Raw genomic sequence first — 25,600 nt, forward strand, 5'->3', positions numbered from 1 at the left:
ACCAAAACTAACCGGAATAAACCGATGATAGTATTGTACCGCTCTTCTACGAAGAAGGTGTAGTTTTCTCAGAATCAGAGGACTTTGTACCATTCTCTTCTCCAGATGTTGAAGCTTTTGCTTCTTCAACATAGAACTTACATCTACAAGTTTCAATTTTTCACCATCAGATTGTTATCTCAGTCTCCTTCTCTGTCAAATTCAGCATCTTTGTTGGCTTCTTTGTCGTCTTCTTCTTCTTCTTCTTCGAGTCTAGCGGAAGCAATACTGAAATGCAGATCCACGGAAGAAGCGCTCAAGCTGTTCAAAGCGTCTACGAGACTCGAGATCTCGAAGAAAAAGGATCTTCGAAATATTTCGGAAGTGATTCACATTTTGACCGGAGCTCAGAAGTATATGCTCGCCAGGTGTTTGATAAAAAGCCTCATGGAAAGTCTCAGGCGCCACAGTGAGCCGACTGATATATCTTATAGAGTTTTCAATGCTCTCGAAGATATTCAGGGTGAGAATTTTAGTCTTGGGGTGTTTAGTCTATTGATTATGGAGCTTTTAGAGATGGGTTTGTTTGAAGAAGCTCTTTGGGTGAGTCGAGAGATGAGTTGTTCACCGGATTCGAAAGCTTTTCTTGCGATTTTGAATGGATTGGTTAGAAAGGAAAGGTTTGATTCAGTCTGGGCTGATTACCAACTTATGATCTCTCGTGGTTTGGTCCCTGATGTCCACATTTACTCTGTTTTGTTTCAATGCTGTTTCAAACAAGGTTTATCTTCCAAGAAAGAGAAACTCCTTGATGAGATGACTTCGTTAGGGATCAAGCCGAATGTTTATATCTATACCATATATATCCGTGATCTGTGTAGGGAAAATAAGATGGAGGAAGCAGAGAAAATGTTCAGATTGATGAAGAAACATGGCGTTGTTCCAAACTTGTTTACTTACAGTGCAATGATTGATGGTTACTGCAAGATCCATAACCTGAGACAAGCTTACACATTGTATAAGGAGATCAAGGTTGCTGAACTGTTGCCAAATGTTGTTGTTTTTGGCACATTGGTTGATGGTTTTTGCAAAGCGCGTGAATTGGTTGCTGCGAGGAGCCTTTTGGTGCATATGGTGAAGTTTGGAGTTGATCCTAATTTATATGTTTATAACTGTTTAATTCATGGACAGTGCAGATCAGGAGATATGTTGGAAGCAATGGGATTGCTTTCCGAGATGGAAAGTTTAAATCTTGTGCCAATGTATTCTCTTATACTATACTTATCAACGGGCTTTGTAGTGAAGATCGGCTAGCAGAAGCAAATCAGTTATTTCAGAGGATGAAGAATGAGAGAATTTTCCCAACCTCTGTGACTTACAATTCATTGATTCATGGGTTTTGTAAAGAATACAATATGGAGAAAGCTCTGGATTTGTGCTCAGAGATGACAGCAAGTGGCATAGAACCCAACATCCTAACCTTTTCTATTTTGATCGACGGTTACTGCAAAGTGAGAAACATAAAAGCTGCAATTGGCTTGTACTCGGAGATGACCATCAAAGGTATAATTCCTGATGTTGTGACCTACACAGCTTTGATTGATGCACACTTCAAGGAGGCCAAGATGAAAGAAGCACTAAAGCTGTACAGTGACATGCTAGAGGCTGGAATCCACCCTAATGATCACACGCTCGCTTGCTTAGTAGATGGATTCTGGAAAGAAGGGAGAATGTCTGATGCCATTGATTTTTATCTGGAAAACAATCAAGCTGTGACCGGTAAATCCCTTGTTCAGAGGAGCTCCTGGAATCATGTGGGTTTTACATGCTTGATCCAAGGGTTATGTCAGAACGGCTACATTCTTCGAGCTAGCAGGTGCTTCTCAGACATGAGATCTGGTGGGATAACCCCTGACATATGGAGTTACATTTCGATGTTGAAGGGTCATCTCCAAGAAAAACGTATTACCGATACAATGATGTTGCACTGTGATATGATCTAAACTGGGACATTGCCTAACCTTTTGGCGAATCAATTGCTAGCCAGGTTTTACGAAGAGAATGGATATCTAAGATCAGCTTGTTTCTTGACCAATCCAAGCCGTTTGGGAACTATCAGCTAATTAGCAGCAAGTCAATCTTACGAGCTTCATGATTTTTTGGTTCAATCTCAGGCTCTTGGTTGTATATAAGGATAAAGCTTTTGCACAAGATCGAGCAAAGTGATTGTCACTGAATTTCAGGGGGAGAGTCGCTAGAGAAATGAAAATGCTTTATTTTCCAAAGTCAAAAACACATATGTAACAGCATATTTGCAAAATATATAGAATCTGCATCAATTTACAAGACAATGGTACAGAGTAGTATACATTGAAAATATTGAGTTTGATTCTTATGGATTTTATGGTAATTGGAGACAATGACAACATCTGGGTGATCGTCTTTGACCTTAACTGTTCCTGAAATAAAAGTCATTGCAATTCAGGTCAAACCATAGAGAAACCCCGGAAACAAATTTTCTCACCAAGAAATGGAAGAAACAGCAAACAGACAAGGCACAAACTTGCGAATTTTAGTTTTCAAGACTCAAATTTTTGTACTGCGAGCAAAATAGTAAGATACAAACATGGACTATACGGATACGGGGAAATCATTAACCTAAGTTTAATAAAGTCTTTTTTTCGCTTGTTGTTTCTTCGCATTACACAGCTACAGCTTCTGGCCTCTTGCTTGCCTTAATTCCCTTTATAGCTACAGATTTTTCAAACAAACAAACAGAACCAATGTTAGAACATCTTCCTACTGGCTAAACTGAGAAAGTATACATCGGTTTCATCTCTATACCTTCTGCGTAGTCCTTAGCTCCAAATACAGCTGATCCAGCTACTAGAGCATTTGCTCCAGCCTCAATAACCTATCACAGCCCACAAAAGATTCATATTCTAGAGAACTCTAGGACACACAAATATCTACAGCAGGAAAATGTGAGTTAAAGATGAAACTGGGAAGAGTATTCGAGCTTCACCTTGTATGCATTCTTTGGAGTGACACCACCATCAACTTCAATCCATGGGTTTACTCCCTAAAACAACAAGATAATGTTTTGAGAAGAGAAGAGAAGAGAAGAGAAGAGTATTTCACTAGGAGAGAAGTTATCTGATTGATACCTTCTCTGCACACATTTTTCTCAAGTCCGAGATTTTCTTTACTTGGCTTTCGATAAAGCTCTGTCCACCAAACCCGGGGTTGACCGACATTATCAAGACCAGATCCACCACTGATTTCAGAAACAAATAATACTCCAATGAGAATAACCTTATCGTCTCTTGCCAAAGCAAGTGCTATTAGGATAGAAAAACTCACCATCCAAAACATATTCTATTGCACTCAATGGGGTTCCAGGGTTTAGGACAACTCCAGCTTTAGCCCCTAGGCTTTTGATCTAAACACCATTGTAGCATCACATGGTATGATTAGCGTAAGAATACTCCATCAAATTAAAAAGTTTATAGCAGAAGCATGAAAATATCAGTACTTGATTGACGGTACGATGCAAATGGATGGTTGATTGCTGTTCACAATGCACACTGACTATATCAGCACCTGCTTTGATGAAATCCGGAACTCTCTGCTCAGGTTCAACAATCATCTGGTTTCAAAGAATGTTTAATCAGAAATGTGACTTTGAACACCAAGAAACCATATAATGTACTAACAAATAAGAAAAGGAACAAGTGTTTACAAGATGAACATCCAACGGGAGATCTGTCACAGGACGCAAAGCATCAACCACGAGAGGTCCAATTGTAATGTTGGGAACAAAACGACCGTCCATCACATCAACATGAATCCAATCACAGCCTGCCAACTCCACTGCTTTTACCTGAAAGAAACCAGAGAAACAAAAAAGAGTGAAATGGAGATAGAGAGAAACAGGAAGTCATCGAAACAGCAAATCTAAAAGGAGGGCAACAATAAACCTGCTCGCCTAATTTGGCGAAGTTAGCCGAGAGAATTGAGGGAGAAACAATGATATCGCTTTTGGAAAACTTATCAACCCGAGCTGAAGCCTTGACAATTCCATGAGTTCTCCTTCTGCAAAAAGTTTTTACATACCAAAGTTAGTGTCAATTGAGGATAACAGTAAATGCAGAGTAGCTCTCTCGAGATCAAACAGGACATATCCACAAACACAAGAAAGACATAATGATACAAATCAAACAATCTTCAGTTACCACATAAATTCAGCAAATTTCAATTCAACGATACTAAACAAACCAATCTCTGACTCCGAGCAATCGTAGTAACAACAACAAAACTGTATTTAGTGTCACACCGATCAAAAATTCAAGATTTGGATTCCAATCATCAAAATCAAAGCCTCAAAGGAAAAGAAAAAAGGAATGAACTTTCGATTGTAGGGACTCTGAAAGAGCAGCAGAATATATACCTGGAGAAAGAAAAGGAAGTGGGTTGGTAAAGAAGGGACCTTTCAGGCCTAAGACCAAACCCATTGACCTGAGTTGATGAACAACACAAGGAAGCGGCTGAGCTCGACATATCCAAAAAATCAGAGATTTCAAGTTTCTTCTCTCACTTAGAATCCTGAAAAGAGTTGGGTGGGTTATAGGGTAATGAGAATGGATTCAAAACCCCAAAATCTTCTTGCTTTTGTCTCCTCTACAACCAAATTCTCTCCCTCTCAAACCCAACAAACAAACAAACAAACAAACAAACAAAAAAACGAAAACTTTATTTCCCAGGAAAAAAATATAAAAGAGAGAGAAAGAGAATATCTGAGAATCCGCCACGTGTGATTGAGGTCTCGTGGGTAACGTCTTCCTTACCCTCTTCGGATGATCCAATGCTGATGCAGCTTATCTCAAACGGTTGGCTCTGTATCCATGGGGGCATGACTTGTAATATTTGTGGGAATGGTCTTTTTTTGCCAAAAATATAATTATTCTAGATATTTCTTTTAAAATTATGTCAAAAAAGAAAATATATTTTTGTGCACAAAAAAAAAAAAAATATATATATATATATATACTTTTACTACAAACTAAACTTTTTTTAATAATAAAAACAGTGTTTTAGGTCATTACTAATAATTTGAATAAAATATATAACAGTGATAAACTAATAAGAATTCAAGAGTCAATTTGCAATGTATATGACTTTCAAACAATTGACCAAATAACATGTATGAAATTCAATTGTCCAAAATCATATATTTTTTGTCAACAGTATACACAAATCTGAAACTGAACCAGATTTAATAGTTTTGGTAGTTGTGCTGATATTACATTCTAGGACCATATTATATTTGATCCATGATCTTTGTTTGCTCTCTTTATATCTTCACATAGACGCATATTTCTCATGACGAGTCGACGACTAACGAGATTGATTTAAGAAAATAAGAAGAGTGGAAACGAAGCAAGAACACAAATGATCATAAAGATAAAATAATTTTTATTCAATACTTTATTTGAACTTCATTGCATTTTTTATTAAGGAACTAGAGAATATAAGATGAAAGAAGATGGCTCATGCTTGCTTGTAGTCATCGTCACTCACTTCTTGCTCTGTCCACTACCATGCAGATTACTAAAGTAATCTTGAGGGTTACTCTCAAATCCACCTCTTGGGATGTATGCACTTCCCTTTGTCCCTGGTGCTACCATGTTATCTTATTAGTTTAAAATTAAAGAATATTTTTTTAGTCAAAGAAAAAATATATTTAAACTCAGTAATCATTATTTTCTTAAAATGTGTAAAAGATTCTAAACATCAACTTTTATAACAGAGGGAGTACATTCTAGGACCATTTATTTGATCCAAGAAGGCCAATGATCTTTGTTTGCTCTCTTTATATATCTTCCCATAGAAGAATGTTTCATGACGACCACTACCGAGATTGATTTTAGGAAAATAAGAAGAGTGGAAACGAATCAATAACACAAATGATCATAAAGATAAAACTCATTTATTCAAAACTCATTTATTCAATACTTAATTGAAGTTTTGAACTTCATTGCATTTTTATTCAAGGAACTAGAGAATTAGATGAAAAGAAGATGGCTCATGATTGTACTCGAAGTCATCACTCACTTCTTGCTCTGTCCACTACCATGCAGATTACTAAAGTAACCTTGAGGGTTACTCTCAAATCCACCTCTTGAGATGTATGCACCTCCCTTTGTCCCTGGTGCGACCATGTTACCTCCTCCTCCACCGCTTTTACCTCCTCCACCGTTTCCACTACCGCCACCGCTCTTTCCTCCATCTCCACCGCTGCTGCTGCCTTTTCCACTCATTTCTTTCGAATGATATTTTGTTCAAGAATTTGGAGGTTTGAGAATGTGTTAAAAAAGTAGATTGAGAAATGGCTAATTTATAGAGAGAGAAAAGAGCCGACTCAAAACGTTGGTCAACAAGTGTCAAGTGATGCTTCCCAAGATCTCTGCATTACTTGAACTGATTCAAACTACCTCGTAAAAGTGACTAGTTTGCTGTACAATCTTTATATTTACAACGTGATTGATTTAACTACCATTTATTAAGGTGTTGAATACATCACACGGCTCTCCACATCCGTTACAATACTATTTTAGCCTTTTAAGTTAAGCCCATTAGCATTACGCCTAATTATGTTTGTGCAGTTGGTCCTAAATAATATCTCAGTGCTTCATTAATTTTAAGTCGGTTAACAAAAGCATCTTCCTTTTTTTTGGTTAGCACTTATAATTTTGGGTTATATAGATGGTACATAAATCATAAATGTATCGTTCAATTGTTAAACAAAGTTTGTTTGTGACAAAAAGAAAAAAAATTGGATTGGATTGGATTGGGTTTTAAAAGACAGTACACCCCAACTCACATTCTTTAAAATAGTAATGTAAGTGGCTTGGGCTCTTTTACAACCTGTAAAATCAAAAGGGTTAGTATCATCAATAAGTATCACCTTACGTAATTAGATTAGAAATTCCACCACACGCCGACAAAAGAGACATATATAGCAAAAACGTGCTTAAGATTATAAAACCTATTATGTATAAATAATATATCCATATAATCTTTATCAAAGTAAAGTTGTGCATCATGATATGATAACGAACCACTCGTGGACTGTGGAGGATGGTGGAACATATGATTCTGATATAAAAGTGTACTGCGAATAAAATAAAACAAATGTAGAGTTCCTGATGATGATCTATATATGCACAAGACACATAGGATGTATATATGGGGTCGAGAGCAATCACGATGATAACTGGTCTCGTAACTGGTAAGTTGAATTGTTTTTGTGCCTCTTAATAAGATCATAGGGGTATTTTACAATTCTTTTTTTTTTTCTTTACAAAACATGATTGAGGGATGAGTGGGTCTAAAGGCCAATTATGTAAAGTGAGTAAGACTCCTCCGAACTATTTGTCCAATTTTTTTAAAGAAAATACTCTAACTAGTCTTATCAGTCTTTTTCTTTATTTGGAATTAGTGAGTGCATTATGATATGAAATTATGTTTTTGTAAAGATGTTAAGGTCAGAAAATTTTAATATTGAGATGAATAAATAAAAATTATATCACACAAGAAGTGAAATTTATAATTCAAATTCATTGTATAGTCAAAACAATATGCACATAATACTTTATATTATAAAATATTCATTAAAAATATTATCCTCCTTTTTTTACTAATTAGTTGTCGTTTTATGTTTTTAATACATTTTAGATTAAATTTTAAAATTTTACTTTTTAGTTTATTAATTGATGATTGCAAATAAATAAATAAAATACATTAATCAAGAGTACTAAAACATAACAATTAAATATTTTTAATATACGCTAAAAAAAATTAAGACAATTAATTTGAAACAAGATAGAGTAATAAAAATTACATTGTTACTGTATCAAGATTCGACTTTGTTTTCAGACAAAATATGTCGGATCATAAATTATATTAGAGCTCTCTAACTCACCTCGTGATCTTAATTTGGCTTTCATGTATAAATTGTTTATTGACCACACAAATTCACTTCTCTTGCAATGTCTTTTTCGTTTACGCAATTAGAAAAAAAATTATCACTATTTTTAACATTTCTTATTCATTCTACAATAGTTATATTCATCGGAAAGAGGGATGTGTTGTGGTCGGTTCAAATCCAACGAAAGGTACCAGTACCACTATTTTCATGCCATGAAAAGTTAGAGTCAATTAATAAATGAATTAATCATAAAGAAGAGCATTAAAGCCAAAAAGGAGCATAATGATGACTACAAGCCGCACTGATGATTATAATGGACACTACTAATACAAAATTATTTAAGATAAATAAAACAAGCTTTATTATTATAACGATATTATAGTATCAAACATCGTGGCCCATGCGCGCAAATCGATTCTCAGTTGATTCGCGAGGTTACATGAATGGTTCTCAATGTAAGAGAAACCCTAAACTCAAACATCTTTTTTTTTTTTGTCTTGCGGATATCCCTTATTTAGCAACGTATTAATAACTTGGGATTATTAACCATGAGACGACCTTGGACCAACCCAAATACTAGATACATACACAACACCTCCATGGAGCGAGTTATAGTAAGCCTCGGATCGATATAGAACCATTGATATACGTCTTCAGATAGTTTGAAACCTTTTTGCTTGGATAGGAAGAGTCATATGAAATGCTTTTCGAGGGAATCTGAGTCGGTGTCATACATAAAATTGGCATGGTCAAGAAGATAATTTGACCACCCCTCGAAGTTTCCTACCATGTTGTCTTGATCGTCAACGCTAGTTGATGAGACTTCTTGGGAAACATCGGACATAAGGATATCATGGTTGTACTCGACATTCATATTGTTCTCCTCATCGTGGTTACCAACCCCAAGTTTTTCGAGAAAATGTGAGAAATCATAATCCTGGCCCATGTCCAGATCAGAAGTAGCATTGATCTCATGCTCAGGGTACAATGATGATTGGGAGAAGGGATCAAATTCAGCGAGATTTGTCAGGGATGCATTAGAACTATCCTCTTCACTGCGGATCTGTTCAGAGAAGCCATTGAAAAAGCTTGCATGTGATATTGTAGTAGCACTTAAGCTACCTTCCACGGAAGCCGACAAAATATCCTTAATGGAAGTGGCCTTAGCTGCAACTTTGTTCAATAGCCTTGATGTAGAACTCGATTTCTTGAAATTTTTCTTGCAACTCAAGGAACCGCCGCCTTGAATTGGTGTTCCATCATTGCTGCTTAACTCAGTCACCTCGGAAACCATGTTGCAACCGGATAGAGGTGGAGACAGAGAAGGCATTGAGCTCGACCGTGAGTATTGGTTGTCGGGACTAGAGGCATTTAGGGTATTCAAATTCTCATGAACCGTTGGGTTGGAATTAGAAGCTAGTGGCTTGTGAGTCACGGGATCAATACCCTGCTCAACCAAACGTTTTTTGAGATGGGTGTTCCAATAGTTCTTGATCTCGTTGTCCGTTCTTCTAGGTAAATGTCTCGCTATGACCGACCACCTAGAGGAAAGAAGATGAATAGATAAACCGAAGACAGAATTAAGATGATGATCATGTCTTCAATTTAAACTAAATATTATACAAATTTATTTCATGCATTTCACTATACATTCCATCGGATCGATACACGCGCACACATTTTTTTTTTGTTATATATATAAACATAGAAACATACTTGTTGCCTCGAGAAGCATGAAGCATGATGATAATCTGCTCTTCTTCTGAACTAAACTCGCCTCGTTTGATCTCAGGTTTAAGGTAATTGGTCCATCGCAGTCTACAGCTCTTTCCACACCGTTTCAAGCCTAATCAAACACCATCTTCATCATTATTTGTTTTTTAAATTAAAAAAAAACTATTTAATCATGTATAGATGTGTGTGCATGTACAAACCAGCTTTTTGGGGAATGTCGCGCCAGCCTCCTTCACCGTGGTCGTGGATGTAGGATATGAGTTTCTTATCCTCCTCGGTGGTCCACGCCCCTTTCTTGAGCCCTTCTCCGACACAACATGGCTTTCTTGACATTTTTTTCCGATATATATATGACCAATAATGGGTAAATTTCATATAATCTCTCACAAACACTCAATATTTAAAAATAGAGAAATATATAAATATTTTGAAAATTAAAATTTCAGAGGATATTGTTCAACTAGATAAGAAAGAAATAGATCTGTTAATGAGAACTCTGATGCATCGGAATATTAAACAGATCGAGAAACGTTGTTGGATCCTACCCACACAGCTGCTACGTGTTTTCATTTTTTTTACGTACAATCTTCTTTTTTTTTTTTTTAATAGCAAAACACTAATTAGAGCTATCAAGAAGCTTGTGAAGATGAACCAAGAGGCATGACTAAACGACTTGTGTGATAGTGGTGAGCTTACGATCGCGAGCTCCTCTATATATAACGTACATACATACTAAATTATTTTTTAGATATTTTGGTAATTAATAAATTATTTAATTATATAAATAGATAAGTTTATCAAAGCTAAAGTAGTAAATCTTTTTAATAAGATCAATGTTTGAAAAGCGACGTTGTATATTAGATATTAATTTGATTTTATTTTGAAGTTTTTAAATTAGCTAGAGGGGAATGCACTTATACGAGATGACATATTATAAAATTTTCTGCACGTAAATGTACTATATTCTTGCATATTCAATTTCCCTAGGACAAAACAGTTTAAGTTAATTATAAAATTATATTTACTTTAATTATTATTGTAGAACTGAGTCATAGTTCCAATATGGAGGGTCGGAGGGGGAAGAACTAAATGGACTTTTGCAAATATACATTATATATATATATATATATATATTACTTTTAAGGATCCGATTGTATTATGTGCAAATATTTGGGTATTGATTAAATATGTGCCATGTGTGGTTTATAAAACATAAATAACTATCAAATATATAAGTTTTTATAAAGGCAAATGCAGCAAAAAGAAGAAGATGTTATGTATTCTAGGACGTACTAGTCAAGCGAGAAAGTGATGTACATTAATGATTTTTTAAGGAGCAATTCCTTAACATTATTGTTGATCAGTTAGAGTTGACGGGTGAATGTAACATCACGTGTTTTTTCCCCCCAGCGTTGGGTCCTATTTGTTCGCCACTTTTGGTTGTTCTTCTTCTTCTATTATTGTTCGTCTCTTACGAGTTACAACCTCTCTCACATATTCTCATTTCCATTGTCTATAGTTTTCTTTTTCTTTTTCTTGTAACAAAAGTAATTTTCTATTTATTCGATAATTAAATCTTTAATGACTGAAATGGAAACTAACCACAACCTCCTCAATGTGTAAAAAGACTACATGAAGAAGGATCTAAGAGTGTCATATTGAAACAATATGCGTTATCATTTACCAGTTTTGGATTGTTAGTCACTGATGCCTTTTTCTTTTCTATTTGGTAAATTTTAGTCATTGATTCTTTTGGACCAACTTATCTTCCTAAGATCCGCTTGGTCTTGTCAATTATACATGTCGACCATGGTCCCATAAGAAGAGGCTTCACTTAAACGTAGTTCCTTACTTCCTTCCTTTGACCAAAACCATAGCAATCTCTAAATGTCAACCAAATTTGAGTACTTTCGTTTACCTCGAAAACGATAACTCATCTCCAATCCTTAATTTTATTCGAATATTTTAGATTGCTTCAGTTCTTATAACAACTTGCTTTATAATTTTGATTAGGTGCAAACCCTTTTTTTATTTAGTGACTCTAAAAACTTGCTTCATAATTTTTTATACTCTGAAAATGTTGCTTTTGGGGTTCATTTGTCTGTTATCTCTACTCAAAACCACAGTCAAGTGTCTCTAGCATTCTTCGAAAATTTGTTTATGCTTTCCTGCTGTCACTGTTATCTGTTACGGTTATATATATATATATACCTTTTGTTATATTAATCCGAACAGCACACGAAATTGTTTTTTTCTGGTCAAACAACACACACGAAGTTGATCTTCTTTTTGTTTTTTTTTTAATTTTAGTTGATCATCTTTATGTTTTACCTTTTGGATCATGATTAAACACTTTTTTTTTTGGTTAAAGATGATTAAACACTTCTTCACGCCTAATATTTAGTTTCGTTCATAAAGCCACTACTGATTCTGAATCCGGACGTAGAATTAGGACTCGTACGTTACTTAGTAACGTTGTATACTTGCAAATATCGGGAATATTAATTAGAATAAAAGATAATTTGTATTAGTTCATGATTCAGTTGTCATGCATATATGGTTCATGTGCATATAATTAGACTTGAAATAAAACATAATAACAACATGATTGTATCCGTAAGTTGAGATGATAGATAACCTTCAACCATTCTTGATTGGAAACCATGTAGGATGTATAGCTAATAGCTAAAGTAAAGCCCAAACGTAATAAGAAACATCCACACACCCCAAAAAGTAAAAATTTGAAGAGGCTCTTCTGTTGGAATTTCCCCTTTTTACATTTAACATTTTTTTTCCTTCTAAAAACTATTTTCTTTATGTGAATAAGAAAGGAATATTTGTCTACTTTGAAAGGGATCTTTAATGACCTGACAGGAGATCACTATTTTCAGTTGTGCTGTCAGCTATGGTCTCAATTCCTTTTTTTCTTTCAAATAATTGTCATTTCCAACTACGAATAGTTAGAAAAACAATTTTATTAGCAAAGAAAGTGTTATGACAAATAGGGACAAATATGACAACAATACGTTTACAATTACATGTTATATGTTGGGGATACATATATATATATATATAAAGATTGATCTATTAAATCAACCAATTACAACTCGTTACGTAGATTTTGAGGTACAAATATATTCTTGTGGATCATCACTATAAACCAATCAATAATTATGCAAATCGTTATCATTAAGCGGAGGGAAGCTCATACATCTCACTATCATACCTAAAATATAACGAATATGAGACATCAAGACAATTCTATAAATACTATACGCTAAATCGCTGAGTAGTTTTTAATCATACTAAAAATACCTATATTAACTGAAAATACATATTTTTGGTAAAACATCACTTAGCTATTCAAAATCTAAAAATAACTGCATATCATCTCATGCACTTAATTTCTTACCATACTGTTAAATTTACGTTTGATTTAAGCATCGGAAGATCTTTGGAAGACACCAGCCTGGTTAAGCATCGGAAGATCTTTGGAAGACACCAGCCTGATGAATGATGCCCTAAAGGTTCTTGATCGTTTACTCAGTAGTATAAATTTATTTAATCAATGCAACTATTTGTGGCCTGGTGTCGCCTGGTGGTGGTGCGCAAGGATATGATGCGTTAGTGCTTTTTAGCGTATAGTGGTCGAGTAGTTGCGTCCAACAAACATCTATATATTTTTAATCAATATAAATACTATACACCATTGGCACATATTTGTTTGAATTTTAAAATAATACTGCTGTGGTTGGATCTATTATTTGATTTTTTTTTTGAATAAACCTTTTTATTACTGTTGACCTGAAAAGAACAATGTTTTTTTTCTTCTTCTTACTTTTACTGTAGTGGGATCATCAGAAACCCATGCATAAATTAGGTTATTGTCGAGAAAAATAACTGGTCTGATTTGTAACAAAAAATGGTACACAAAGTTTAACAGGTGGAGAAAGGGGTTATATAGTTAATAGTTAAAAACTTAAAATATCATAAAATAGTGGATATATATTAAAAACGATATAATAAAATTGAAAGTATATTTTTAAACATTGTTTTGATAATTTCTCATAATGAAAGCGATATCCTTATATCACACTGGTATATGATTGCCAATCACCACCATCAGTTATTGAAATGAGAATGAACTAATGCATTTAGCCGTAATTACAGGCACAAGTGGGCGTAAGATTCTCCAACACTGATGCAACAGACAAATGCAAGTGTATAGGGGGTGGGGGGGGGGGGGGGGGCTAAAATATTATAAACCTATCTATAATAATTAAGAAAAGATTCATGTCGAAATTTGAACGAATCCACTTGCTCTCATTTTTTTTTTTTTTTTGACAATGCTCTCATTTTTTTGTTGTTAGACAAATAAAAATTTCTATGGTCAAGTTTCTTTTGTGGGTATTTTGAGTTGGCTGCCCTCCTCGGAGATTCCTATTTCCTTCGGAGTTCCGAATACCTAGGAACCATGATAAAATCTTCTTACAGGTTCCAAAGTCCAAACTGTATTCGTTCCAAGAGTTGTCATTTTCGTGGTTATTACGAGTTTGAACAAACTATTTCGCAATTGATACGGAGAAAACAAGAAAAAGCATGGTAAAGAGGGACCCGGCATTTTGACAGGACTCTGTGCTATCAACTACGACAGGTTACGTTGGCACAAAATTGGAGGAATTTGGTATTATTAGATTATCTACCAGTTTTGTCTAATTAACACAATTTTGATTTATGCTGCATTTCTACAATTGTTAATCAGACACAAAAATGAATATCATAATAAATGTTGGTACTTGCAAGGACATTCACGCCTCTTGGTTTATTCAAATGCAGTAATACAAACTTCCCATATATAAATATATTCCGTATGTTTTTAAATTGATCCATGTTTTAGAAGAAAAAAGAGAACTTGTTTCAAAAAATAACATATTTTCATAATTTTAGGAGTAGTTATTGTTCTTTTCTCTCAATTTATTCCTACGATATACATTTTCTTTCAAAGATTATGCAACATTTTCTAAAAGATTATAATTGCCTATCATTTCAGGATTATATTTATATAATAAGTGAATTTGGCGTAGCTAATTAAAAGACCACAACATGAAGAGCTAGCTACTTTTTAGACAAAAACAAAAATTGAAAAGTAAAGAAATGACGGGGAGGTGGGTACTCTTGGGTAAGATTTATGCGGTTCTCTTACTCTTGGCATTTCTTTTTTCTTTATATATATATATATTGTAATATTTTGTTAATTAATATACATATATGTTTACCTTATATCAGTTTTGTTATGTATACATAGCTGATATAGCTCATATAGCTGTTTGTTTTGGTATTTCAGTTTTTATTTTTTAATCTACAGGTTTGTTTATTACATGAGAGATTACAAGATGATGGATATTTTGTCGCCAAACAGAATATCCAAGTACAAAATAAATAAATGAGGATGTCAGATGAATCATCGCTTTAATAAAGTATCTAGTCTATTTGTGGGTTTCCTCTTGCATGCAATTTTTTAATTGTAACACACCTTCTGATAAAATAATATATATATATATATATTATAAAAAAAATTCTTGTCTGATTTTTATAGTACAACTAGATAAATCAAAACTTGATTGGTATATGTGTACGAGTTCATCTGTGATATATGGGGATTATGTTATACGTATTCGACACAACTATAAATTTATGTGTCAACTAAGATTAATTCAAATTTTCTTAATTAGAAAATATCATTTATTTAATATAAGATGAATCTGATGTAGCCTAATTTTCTTACTTGCCTAAAGTCTTTTAGGTTTTCATGTGATTAACACATTGTTTATTTGTTTAGGTATTTTTTTTTGGGTGCATTTGAAGTAGAAGATATCTTATAAGTCTTAATTACGAGTTGAACTGGACCAAACACTTGGAAAATATAATCAGAGCAAGATGATCGAGCAAAACCACGTATCTGCTACTGATCATGTTTATCTAGTGGCCGCAACTGATTTCTAGCGAATCCAACTTTTAATAGCTGACGCGTAATCATCTTGAAACCAAAAACCACGGTTCGATCTAGTTTGCCAACAAATTTGACCTGGTTCGAAGACGTCTGTTCAAAAGCTCCTAGGATTGGTATGTATATATCCGTGTTTCTTTGCGTGAGTTGTGTGCAAGATTGATAAGTGCATCAGTGGCTGGGTCATTTTGGGCTTTTACTGGACCTATTCTCTACGTTAGAGCTTTTTTTTGTTGTTGTATGAATTGTTGTATGCTCACTTATAATTTTGGTTCAATACCGGTTTTACTCAAGTTCAAGATTTCCCATTTTGGTTCCGAAAACAAACAGTTAATACATATGTTTACAAATCACAAAACTATTAAAATCATGAAACCAAAATTCCTAGTTTTGAAAAATTAATGTAATAACCATAGTAGTCATTAAAACACTAAGACCATCTTTACTGGGCAGTACTCTTTGAGTTGCTCTCACTATTGGGCCCCAATTTCCCAATAAAAAAACCTATTTTCGAGTCCAAGAAGAATCGTTGCTTTGGGAAGCAATTGAGCAACCGTCAGAGAACCGCGACGTGGCGTATGGTGGACTATAATTTTTTTTTTTTTTTCCATTTCTTCTCTCTTCTTCCCGACTCTCTCTTTCTTCTCTCTCCTTCTGAACGCGATAGAAGATGCAATTCATCCAAAATTCAGGAAATTCAATCGATTCCCGACATCGATTGAATTAGCCAATTTATCGATTCACCGGAAACATAGTCGGAGACAGCAACGGGGAACAATTGCCGGAGGAAGAGGTCAGTGACGTCGATCAAAATTTCCAATGGAGTCACTGCTTTTATCCGGAAACAGAATCAATCGGACCGAGTCAAGAAAGGTTTGATTCTGCATGATCATGTGAAGAATTGGGTCAAGAGAAGAGTGGATTCTGGAGTTTCTGAGACGAGATGTTTCCTCCCTTTTCTTGTTGGGGCCAAGACAATGGTACTTTTTTTTTTTGTGTTTCTGTTTGTCTAGTTATAAAGTTTGTGTGAAATATTTGATTAGTATTGGATTGTGAATTTACCCTTTTTGGCTTTAGTGAACTCCGTGTAAGATTTCATATGTTTTCTCAAATTCAGATATGGTTTGGCTATCAGATTTTAGAGTTATTGTTTATCAATCTTGAAGTCAACTACTGACTTGTGAAGTTGTTAGATTTATTGATTAGGTAGGGAATTGAAATGGATTAGTTTGATTGGGACATGGGGAGAGCTTAGGATGCTCTAGAATTCACCTTAGGACTCTTTCGTTTGGTTGTCCTGTGTTTGTCACTTGTATTCAGATTTAGAGAGGAATAAAGGAAGATATTGATTCTGGTTCTTATCAGCTTTTCTGATGAGAAAACAGCTGAGTAGCAATAGAAAACCTTGCTAAGTCTGATATTTATGCTTAGACTATGTTTTCACAATGAGTTTTTCATTACGTAGTGATAGCAGGAATGCTAATAGTACAAACAATAACACTTTCCGATTTATGGTGCTTTACAAGACAGTGAACTTTTGTTGTATAGGGTTTAACCGTTTGTTGTCTTGTTTGATTGTTGTTCAGACTGTTGTTCTATGATCAAAAGGTATGAACTTCTCATGTCTGTTTAGTAGTATAGGGTTTAACCGTTTGTTGTCTTGTTTGATTGTGAGAATGTTAGATGTTTTTTTTATTGTGACCCGCGTGTTGTTGTTAGGAGTACAGTTGATTTTTTGCTTGATGTTTTGTTAATGTTATAGTGTGATTAACATTCACTCTTTTGCCATGTTTTGTGCGAGGTTTATACCAACTGGACAATGGGGTTTAATGGTGAAGAGGGGTGTTCATCAGCTTGACATTGGGAGTGGATTCTCGTAGTTGAAAAGGTATGCTCTTCGTCACTTACCCCAAAATCAGCATGACAATGGGGTTTATGTACTCTTCATCACTTACCCCAAAATCTTGGTTTTAATGAATTCTTTTGATCATAAGATAAACAATGTGGGAGCTATTCGGTCAAAGCCGACGGTGGACTATACAGCAGAGGATTTCTCGTTTCATATTTCGACCAACTTAGAATCTGCTTATCATCTGAGCCAGCTTGCGCATCCTCTGCTTAAGACTTCCGGAAGTGGGAACATCGTGTTCATGTCTTCTATTGCTGGAGTTGTATAGCTTTATGTTGGTTCCATCTACTCTGCAACAAAAGGTAATATACTAAATTATGGAAGAACACAAAAAAAAAACCTCTCTGCTTCTTTGTATCTTACAATAGTTTTCACATGTAAATATAACAAAGCCATAAAAAAGAAACCTCTATTTTGAATTTTGTAAAATATGTTTAATATTCCAAAGTTTGTAAAATATGTTTAAGATTCCAAAGTTTTATGTAATATAAAATTTTTAATAATTGTTTTGTCATTTTAGATTATTAAAGTTTGATAATTACTAAACATAAATTAAAAAATTATTATTTAAAAGATTGAGCAACCTTCTTTGAGTTCTCTAGTAAATGAATGATTTTGCAAAAATACTCTTAGGATTGTTTTACTTAAATTAGTATTAATTATATGATTAATTAATTTGTGAGTAACTTAGGAATGGTACTCCACTAATGATGCTCATTCCCCGGCCACTAGACCCATACCTATTTAGGTCCAAGCAAAATCCTTTCTACAATCAATTTACTAAAATCACAAATGGAAGTAGTTCATGTAATATGTAGTCTACTTTTCTGAGAAAAAAACAAAAGTTAGGAAAATTATATGGTTGATCACTCTTTTATACCGTACCGAGCTCTTGATTCTTATTACACTGTTTTATACTTTTGGGAGGTGATCATATTATTAAATTATTAAGAAAGAAGGATAAATTGTTTTTGCAAATGGAAATAAACTGGTGAACAATTAACATCTAATTATGACAAGTGTGGTTAAAATACGTATCCATGTAAAACCCGCAATTAACTTTGAACATAAGATTTCAAAATCATCTTACATATATAAATATAAATATACGCAGTCCAAGTTAGAAAAATACAAATTTTAATCCAACCCTCCTTTCGGTTTGGGAAACTAGCTATAAATATATTTTGTCATTAAGTAAAAATGGATGGTTGTAAGGTATTAGTAATTCTTCTTTTTTTTTTTTTTCATTTATATGTGTGTGTGATTTAAGATATAAGCTCTGAGTGTTTTTTTATATTAAATGTTTTATATCTGTTCCAACAAATTTCTTCTTTTTGCTGCAGATTACATATCATGTTTTTTTCTTATGCTTTGTCTTTTTTTTTCACCACGTATATAGGAGGAAGTCACTTTTACATAGAATCTTGTATTCCATATTTTTCTGGGTTATACTGGCTCATTTGTAAAAAGAACTTAATTCTAGAAAGTAAATAGTATTCTTGATGATATGAACCCAAATCAATTTTTGTAACCATTTCGCATCCACCATTATCTTATCAAAACGATGGAATGGAAGTACGTATTACAAAATTTAACTTAAAATATGACGAGAATATTACATAGTATAAAGAAACTAAAAGGGAAAGAATTATCAATAAGGGCAAAATAAAAAGGACAAAACGGTTAGGGCCTAGGTGAGTGAAATGAGAAAAAAAAAAAAAAAAAATTAGATGTGTTTAAATAAGATGTGTTAAGGAAGATGTCGTGTGGGACTCAATTTATTTCATTTCTAGTTCTGATCATACCCATCACGTGCCTCTATGGCTCTATCCAACCTCTCCTCGCCTATTGTTTGGTAATTCAAAGTGTGTCATAAAACAAAGGATATGTCGATTATAATTTTTCATCCCTGAGTTTTTTAAATCATATTTTATGTATATGGTTGTCTAATAATACCTTTCAATGAACATTAGTCCACCATTATAGCCAGATAGAGCTTCGCAGAGTTAATTAGTTTTCTGTACAAGGATTTGGTGACTGTTGTGATGACATTGTAATGATATACCAAAAAAATAACCTAATAATATACCGCAGCAAATTGTAGCTCTAACAATACTATAGTTTTCTAAAAAAAATTATATATATACCGAGTTTAGATTTAGGATTCTTAAGCGTTTTAGTCAAAACGGTAATGGATTGGACGACTGATTAACATGGGCATGAAGGCATCACTAGGTTTACCTAATGTATATATATGGAGGTTACAAAGAATATATGATGTCGAACGATTAAAAAAGAAGAGAATATAAGACATAAAAAAGATGTGCTACGTAATATAAATATATAGACAATACACACAAATTTCAAGCATCACGCATAACAGCTTTATAACGGAATAGATTCGTCATGGGACGAAGGAAAGATGGATAGAGAAGATGTGCTAAGGATCATTTCATAAAGTTACCTTTTATAGTTTTTTTTATATATAAAAAATTATTCTTACGAGAATTCTATAGCATTGTTATATGATAATTATTTCGTATTCAGTTTTTAATAAATACAAAAATATACTTTTTATTTGTCAAAGGATATATGACTTAATAAATCTATTAGACTTATTTCTCTTCATATCTGTTTACGAGTAGTATTAGAATTGAGATGCTTTTGAAACTCTACTAATTGATACGTTACGTGAATTAAGGTTTTTATATTCATGGAAATAGTGTTTCCCTTTATACATTCCCAAAATTTTAATAAACCACATGAGGGATGCATATATGAATATACCATACCTTATTCTCTATATTTTTTGATGCTTTTTCTTACAATAGAAAATTCAAATTTGAAGTGTCTTTAGTAAAACTTGGAATATTCTACATTTCTACATGTTAAGCCGAAAATGAGACAGGCCAGTTTATAACAAGCAGCAAAAATGAAACGTTGTAAAGAAAAGGAACCTCAAAAGAACAGTTAATTATTCTGAAAATCACTTACCAATATAATCAATTACACCATATGTCGGTTATTACCAATGCTATAATATTGTTTCAAAAGTAAAATATTATTTTTGGAATACTATTGCTGTTTGTTTGAAAAGCCAAATATATTGTGATAATTGGTGTGGAAATCAATTTTACAACGAGTGTAAGCACAATGGAAATCTGAAATCTTGACTAAAAAAGATGGATGTTCTAAGTGTATATATACAATAGGCAAATTGAATATTTCTTTCATTCAAATGCATACTTTATTCAAGAACGTCGTTATTATACATGGTGTCAACGGTTATCACCATTTACCAATACAATATGTAAGATTGTTAGGTACTATATATTTATCATTAGTAAATACCTAGTAGACTCTCCTCCTCCAAACGAGTAATCAAATTATATATATAATTTTTGTTCAAATATCAAATCATATACTTAACGTTTCTTTAAATTGAGTATAGTATAGTGGAAGTTGAGATGATAATAATCTATACGAACTTTTAACACACCACACTAAAAGGTGAAAAAGTTTTCTTACTTTCTTTGACAGTAAATTAATGGACATGAGACCTCTTTTGAATTTTCTTCAGTAATTCCAGAAAGGTTCAAGATCAACCGGTCCAGTGGAGGAAGAAGGATCTTCTTGAGGGTAAAACCGTCTGTTACCGAATTCAAAATCCGATGAAATATCAGTGTTCATGTCAGTCGAAACTCCGGTTTCTTGGGAGACACTCATCGTTTTGTGGCTCTGTCTTCTGTTGTTCTCGATCATAGCGTGTAGAACTGAGTGTTCTTGCGCGAGAATCGGGCTATGTAGTAGATTCGTGGAAACCTGGAGGGATTGAGTTTGATAGAGTGGGATCCTACGGAAAATGTCGGCTTGGATCGAGTTAAGAGCAGGGCTACTGAAGCAATTGAGTGTTGTGGTTCCTTGGTTTTGATCCGTTTGGTTGGAGAAGCAGGGCACGTAGACAGGTTCTGTTTTGGTTTTATCGTTGTAAGGCGAAGAATCGGTTAAAGAGGGCAAAAGCGTAGGGTTAAAGTCAGTTCCAAGGGAACCGATTCGGATTAGACTTGAAATAGGGATCTTCTTCCCTCCTGCACTCTTCTGAAAAACCCTACAAATCACCCATTCATTCTGCAAAGAAAAAGCAAAATTAGTAAACCAAAAGGAAAACAGAGGAGAAACAGAGGATTTTGGATAGGGAAAACAGAGTAATTGTTGGGTGGTTTTTAGGGTTAACCTTTGCGGTTTTAGGCAGGTTATGGGCTGAGAATTTTCCTTCAAGCCTGTACTCATGCATCACCCAGTTGGTTTTCTGACCTTTGGGAGCTCTTCCTCTATAGAAAACAAGTGTCTTCTTCATCCCAACAAGCGATTTGCCTCGGTATATCTCCTTATCCTTCCCGGTCGCCTTCCAATAACCGGCTTCAGTTGCTCGGTTAGTCCTTAAACCGGTCGGATACTTTCTGTCTCTCACACAGAAAAAATACCATTCTTTCTCACCAATTTTAGCCATCCCTGTATACCAAAAAAAAGACCCAAAAATTAATCTTTCCACAACATAAGATCTCAAAAAGAAGACTCGTTTGGATTCAGACAAAGAATGTTAAAAAACTTGGTATGGTGTTGATCTTGAAAACGTACATGGTAACTCCCATGGCTCCGATTTGTTTAAATCAACTTCACCAATAGCTTTAGCTGAGAAGCTGATGTCAAGAACCTTCTTATGGAGGTAGTGAGTTATGAGTTCTTCATCTGTTGGATGAAATCTGAACCCTGGAGGTAAATCCATCTGCTCTTCCTCCTTCTGAAACCCACAAAAAGTCTCCATCGTTTCTTCCCCCCACCCAAGAAACCTTAAACCCTTTGAAATAAAACAACAACAAGTTGATAATTCAAAATCAAAACTTAAAAATACGTTTCTTGATTTTGATCTTGAAACGGTTTTGTTGAAGAGATATATGGATTTAGAGAATACTATGTATGATATATTTTTATAAATAGAGATTGAAAAAAAGATGAACAGAGAAGTTAGGGAGAAAGGTTAGGAAGATGAAGAGGAGGAAACATATAAAGGGAAAAGAGCCAAATGAAACTATAAAGATTGAAACTTTGAAGGAGTGGAGAAAAACAAAATTTTCAATATTTCATTTTCTTAATTATATGAAAATTACGTCAAAACGATAATTTTGTTTTGTTTTTTTAAGAATTTGAAAGAAAAGGAAAAAATATATTTCCCCATTTTTTTGTGTGATGAGAAAGATACGTAGTGTGTAACGCAACTTGGGTAGGTTGTTTTAGCACTTTCCCCTTTTACAAAACTTTTTCTAAGCTTTTTTAAAATATTCGTAGAAAATAATTCAATTTGAAAAAATAAATGATCAGACCTTTTTAAAAAAAAAAAATATTTTAGATGCTATAGGAACTAGAAAATTATACTATATATTTGCAAATTTACAAGAGAACGGATAATTGTTATTCTTTGAATCTAACGCATTAAGCATGGTTACTATAATTGTACTGAAAAATACAAAGAATGATCTACAACCTTATTACGTCAGTTAAGTAATACAATGAATATATAGTGACATGAATGCCTTAGAAAAATCAGTTACAGAGAAATAACTATATGGTTTTGACTTCTTTTTTTTTTGGTTTTAAATATTTATGGTGGAAACAGTTTCTGTTTAGTGACTATCAAAATAGTAAATACTTTGGTGTTCAAGCATGCTTTCGATATATATTTCATAAAGAAAGTGGAAATTGCGTAACTAAATCCCAAAGTTTAATTATGATGCAATGTCATCTTTCTTTATTCGTTTGTGAATATTAACCTATGCTGACGTCAAAATATATATAATAAACGTTTCTCGTATTGACATTTCATTTATAGTTTTTTTTTCATTTATCTATAATAGATATTTTAAATTAGATAAATAAACTATCTTTGTATATTTTTATTTAGTAACCATATCTAACAACTTTTATGAGATCGAACAAATTACAAATTTTAACTAGAAAGTCGTCCGTGCTTGTTAAGCAAATAAGAATACTAAAAAGTTGAAATTTAGATGACTCGGTACCAATTTAATATGTAAGATAGTAATGTTTAGCAATAAATATAATTTAACTTTATAACTCTTTCCAAAAGAAGAATCAAGAAGGCATGATTGACAAATGATGTCTCTGCTAGTACTTTGATTGGTTCTTTATTCGTGAAAGTTTTATTACGATTATAAAAAAAAAGAACACTTCGAAAAGGTCAAAGAAATACATAGAGCTTTGTATTTTAAAGAGTGAAGTGGGTTCGGTGTACTTCTAACACAATTTGATTTTGGTATCAATTAGCATTTATTTAGGACTGGAAAAGCTGTTCAGGGTGGATGTTCGCCTAGATTCCAGTTGTTATATCTTTTTACATGTAGCTGTCTGTTGATGTTCCAAAAAATATGACGGATTCCATAACTTAGTATGAAGATATATTTTTCTATGAAAATTGTATCAACCATTTTATTTTCAATAACTTACTGAAGTCTTTATTCATTTATTATACTATAAAATATCTATTGTAATTTAAATTTAATATTTTAACATTACAACGATTGTAACATGATGCCAAAAATAATTATGATCGATAAAGTGAGTAAAAATACTAATTTTAATGAGTAATTTTATCCGATAAAATTGTAATATACGTTGTTCACGCAGAATTAATATGAACTAACTAGTTTTAGTAAAATATGATAATATGGTAGAATCTGTTTTATGTTGGTTATTAAGCCATTAAATGTTGCATCTGAACTAATATTCAAATTAGTAGACAAATAAATTTATGAGTGGTCCATTTTTCAGGTTCTGATAGAGAATACAAGAAAATGAAACCATGGAAAAAAAATAATTTATGTTTGTAAGGAAATGGAATTGAAAAAAAAAAATCCAAATGCAACACTGTTTTGTCCATGATAGAAAGAAAGGACCAGTCAAATGTATAAAGTTTTTAAAAAAAAAAAAAAAAATAAAATAAAGCATTTCTTTTTATTTTCATTTTAATTGTAATAAAATTGGTTGATAAGAAACTTATATAATTCGAAAAATATAACGCACAAAGTTTTAGGCAGCACCATTTCTTACTTTCCATTTGCTATAATTATACATATATTAAAATTAAGTGGAACATAATAAGCACGAGATATATCTCCATTTATCATCTTTGGCATAGTTGAGTTTTACCAAACAATTAAGATTGTCGTACAGTTTACATTTCAGTATTTCACCATCCCGTGATTTTTTTTTTCTTTTATCTCCAATAACAATTACAAATAGAAAGAAATCTCTATTGGTACGAGTAGTTATTTATATGCTTATATTATCAATCTCGTGATCTAAACCATCTCTTTCACACTTTACGTTTCCTTCAACCGCCTATAAACAGTTTACATAAGACTCAAGAGGAGTTTAGCAAAGTATGTATGATATTGATATGTTAAAAGTTTTAAACAATATTATTTTAGCAACGTAGGTATGAAATGTGAGAATTTTAAATAACATCTTTTAAATTTATTAGATTCACTTAACGATATTTGTGAGTTTTGTAAACTTTAAAAGTAGTATATAAACTTTCTCGAACCAACTATCAAAATTAATTTGGATTAGTCCACTACTAATATCTTTAACAAAAAAAAAAAACTGTCAAAATTTGGATTAGATAAGTCTTATTCAAATATTGCGGGATACTTCTATGATCACAATTCCTAACGATTTGGTGACTCCCACATTTATAGAAATAAGTTTTTATATCAAACGAAGATTGAGGAAAATGGCGGGACATCGCCTATTACATTTTTTTATTGTTCTATAATCTATCCATATACTCAAAAGTAGCACCTTTTCATGCAATGAAAATACATAATGCATAAGTTGGCGCCTCACGTCTATTAATTAAACACTAACTATATATAACTAAAAAATGGATCTCACGTATAATTGA

At 33.2% G+C, this 25,600-nt stretch overlaps 4 protein-coding genes, 1 long non-coding RNA gene and 1 pseudogene across 7 annotated transcripts; 2 read left to right on the forward strand and 4 right to left on the reverse strand.

The window, feature by feature from the left end:
* The first annotated feature begins 41 nt into the window (after window positions 1-41).
* Window positions 42-2,330, forward strand: LOC104762253 (uncharacterized; annotated as a pseudogene).
* On the reverse strand, window positions 2,235-4,926 carry LOC104762252 (ribulose-5-phosphate-3-epimerase, chloroplastic). Of its 2 annotated transcripts, none has more exons than XM_010485506.3 (10): window positions 4,430-4,926; window positions 3,960-4,074; window positions 3,722-3,862; window positions 3,515-3,628; window positions 3,343-3,421; window positions 3,147-3,256; window positions 3,005-3,061; window positions 2,824-2,893; window positions 2,638-2,730; window positions 2,235-2,438 (listed from the first exon to the last, which is right to left on the reverse strand). In XM_010485506.3, the coding sequence occupies exons 1-9, from the start codon at window positions 4,537-4,539 to the stop codon at window positions 2,681-2,683; spliced, it is 846 nt and encodes a 281-aa protein (XP_010483808.1). In that variant the 5' UTR covers window positions 4,540-4,926; the 3' UTR covers window positions 2,235-2,438; window positions 2,638-2,680. The 2 variants fall into 2 exon arrangements, with proteins under 2 accessions (XP_010483808.1, XP_019095884.1); XM_019240339.2 differs by having other exon boundaries at window positions 2,235-2,432; window positions 4,430-4,915.
* A 1,020-nt stretch (window positions 4,927-5,946) lies between these two features.
* Window positions 5,947-6,437, reverse strand: LOC109130590 (uncharacterized). Its single transcript, XM_019240293.2, has one exon. The coding sequence runs from the start codon at window positions 6,297-6,299 to the stop codon at window positions 6,090-6,092; it is 210 nt and encodes a 69-aa protein (XP_019095838.1). The 5' UTR covers window positions 6,300-6,437; the 3' UTR covers window positions 5,947-6,089.
* Window positions 6,438-8,306: 1,869 nt separating this feature from the next.
* On the reverse strand, window positions 8,307-10,403 carry LOC104762254 (transcription factor MYB28). Its single transcript, XM_010485507.3, has 3 exons — window positions 9,904-10,403; window positions 9,686-9,815; window positions 8,307-9,510 (listed from the first exon to the last, which is right to left on the reverse strand). Exons 1-3 carry the CDS (start codon window positions 10,076-10,078, stop codon window positions 8,661-8,663), a joined length of 1,155 nt encoding a protein of 384 aa, XP_010483809.1. The 5' UTR covers window positions 10,079-10,403; the 3' UTR covers window positions 8,307-8,660.
* A 5,835-nt stretch (window positions 10,404-16,238) lies between these two features.
* Window positions 16,239-18,122, forward strand: LOC104762255 (uncharacterized). Of its 2 annotated transcripts, XR_015588306.1 has the most exons (3): window positions 16,239-16,690; window positions 17,512-17,598; window positions 17,705-18,122. It is a non-coding gene; the product is annotated as an uncharacterized LOC104762255 (long non-coding RNA). The 2 variants fall into 2 exon arrangements; XR_763426.3 differs by lacking the exon at window positions 16,239-16,690 and having other exon boundaries at window positions 17,458-17,598.
* A 2,872-nt stretch (window positions 18,123-20,994) lies between these two features.
* Window positions 20,995-22,888, reverse strand: LOC104762257 (NAC domain-containing protein 100-like). The gene is made up of 3 exons (XM_010485508.3): window positions 22,258-22,888; window positions 21,854-22,131; window positions 20,995-21,747 (listed from the first exon to the last, which is right to left on the reverse strand). The coding sequence occupies exons 1-3, from the start codon at window positions 22,442-22,444 to the stop codon at window positions 21,196-21,198; spliced, it is 1,017 nt and encodes a 338-aa protein (XP_010483810.2). The 5' UTR covers window positions 22,445-22,888; the 3' UTR covers window positions 20,995-21,195.
* Between the last annotated feature and the right edge of the window lie 2,712 nt (window positions 22,889-25,600).

Source organism: Camelina sativa, chromosome 18 (genome assembly GCF_030686135.1).
Source record: "Camelina sativa cultivar CO46 ecotype springtype chromosome 18, ASM3068613v1".
Lineage (NCBI taxonomy): Eukaryota > Viridiplantae > Streptophyta > Magnoliopsida > Brassicales > Brassicaceae > Camelina > Camelina sativa.

Coding starts and splice junctions, on each gene's coding strand:
- LOC104762252 (XM_010485506.3), bottom strand. CDS start 4,539: ATGTCGAGCTCAGCCGCTTCCTTGTGTTGTTCATCAACTCAGGTCAAT. Junction 3,257..3,342: donor AATAGAATATGTTTTGGATG/GTGAGTTTTTCT, acceptor TTCTGAAATCAG/TGGTGGATCTGGTCTTGATA. Junction 2,894..3,004: donor CTCCAAAGAATGCATACAAG/GTGAAGCTCGAA, acceptor GGGCTGTGATAG/GTTATTGAGGCTGGAGCAAA.
- LOC109130590 (XM_019240293.2), bottom strand. CDS start 6,299: ATGAGTGGAAAAGGCAGCAGCAGCGGTGGAGATGGAGGAAAGAGCGGT.
- LOC104762254 (XM_010485507.3), bottom strand. CDS start 10,078: ATGAAATTTACCCATTATTGGTCATATATATATCGGAAAAAAATGTCA. Junction 9,816..9,903: donor CGACATTCCCCAAAAAGCTG/GTTTGTACATGC, acceptor GTGTTTGATTAG/GCTTGAAACGGTGTGGAAAG. Junction 9,511..9,685: donor CATGCTTCTCGAGGCAACAA/GTATGTTTCTAT, acceptor TCTTTCCTCTAG/GTGGTCGGTCATAGCGAGAC.
- LOC104762257 (XM_010485508.3), bottom strand. CDS start 22,444: ATGGAGACTTTTTGTGGGTTTCAGAAGGAGGAAGAGCAGATGGATTTA. Junction 22,132..22,257: donor GGAGCCATGGGAGTTACCAT/GTACGTTTTCAA, acceptor TTTGGTATACAG/GGATGGCTAAAATTGGTGAG. Junction 21,748..21,853: donor ACCTGCCTAAAACCGCAAAG/GTTAACCCTAAA, acceptor TTTTCTTTGCAG/AATGAATGGGTGATTTGTAG.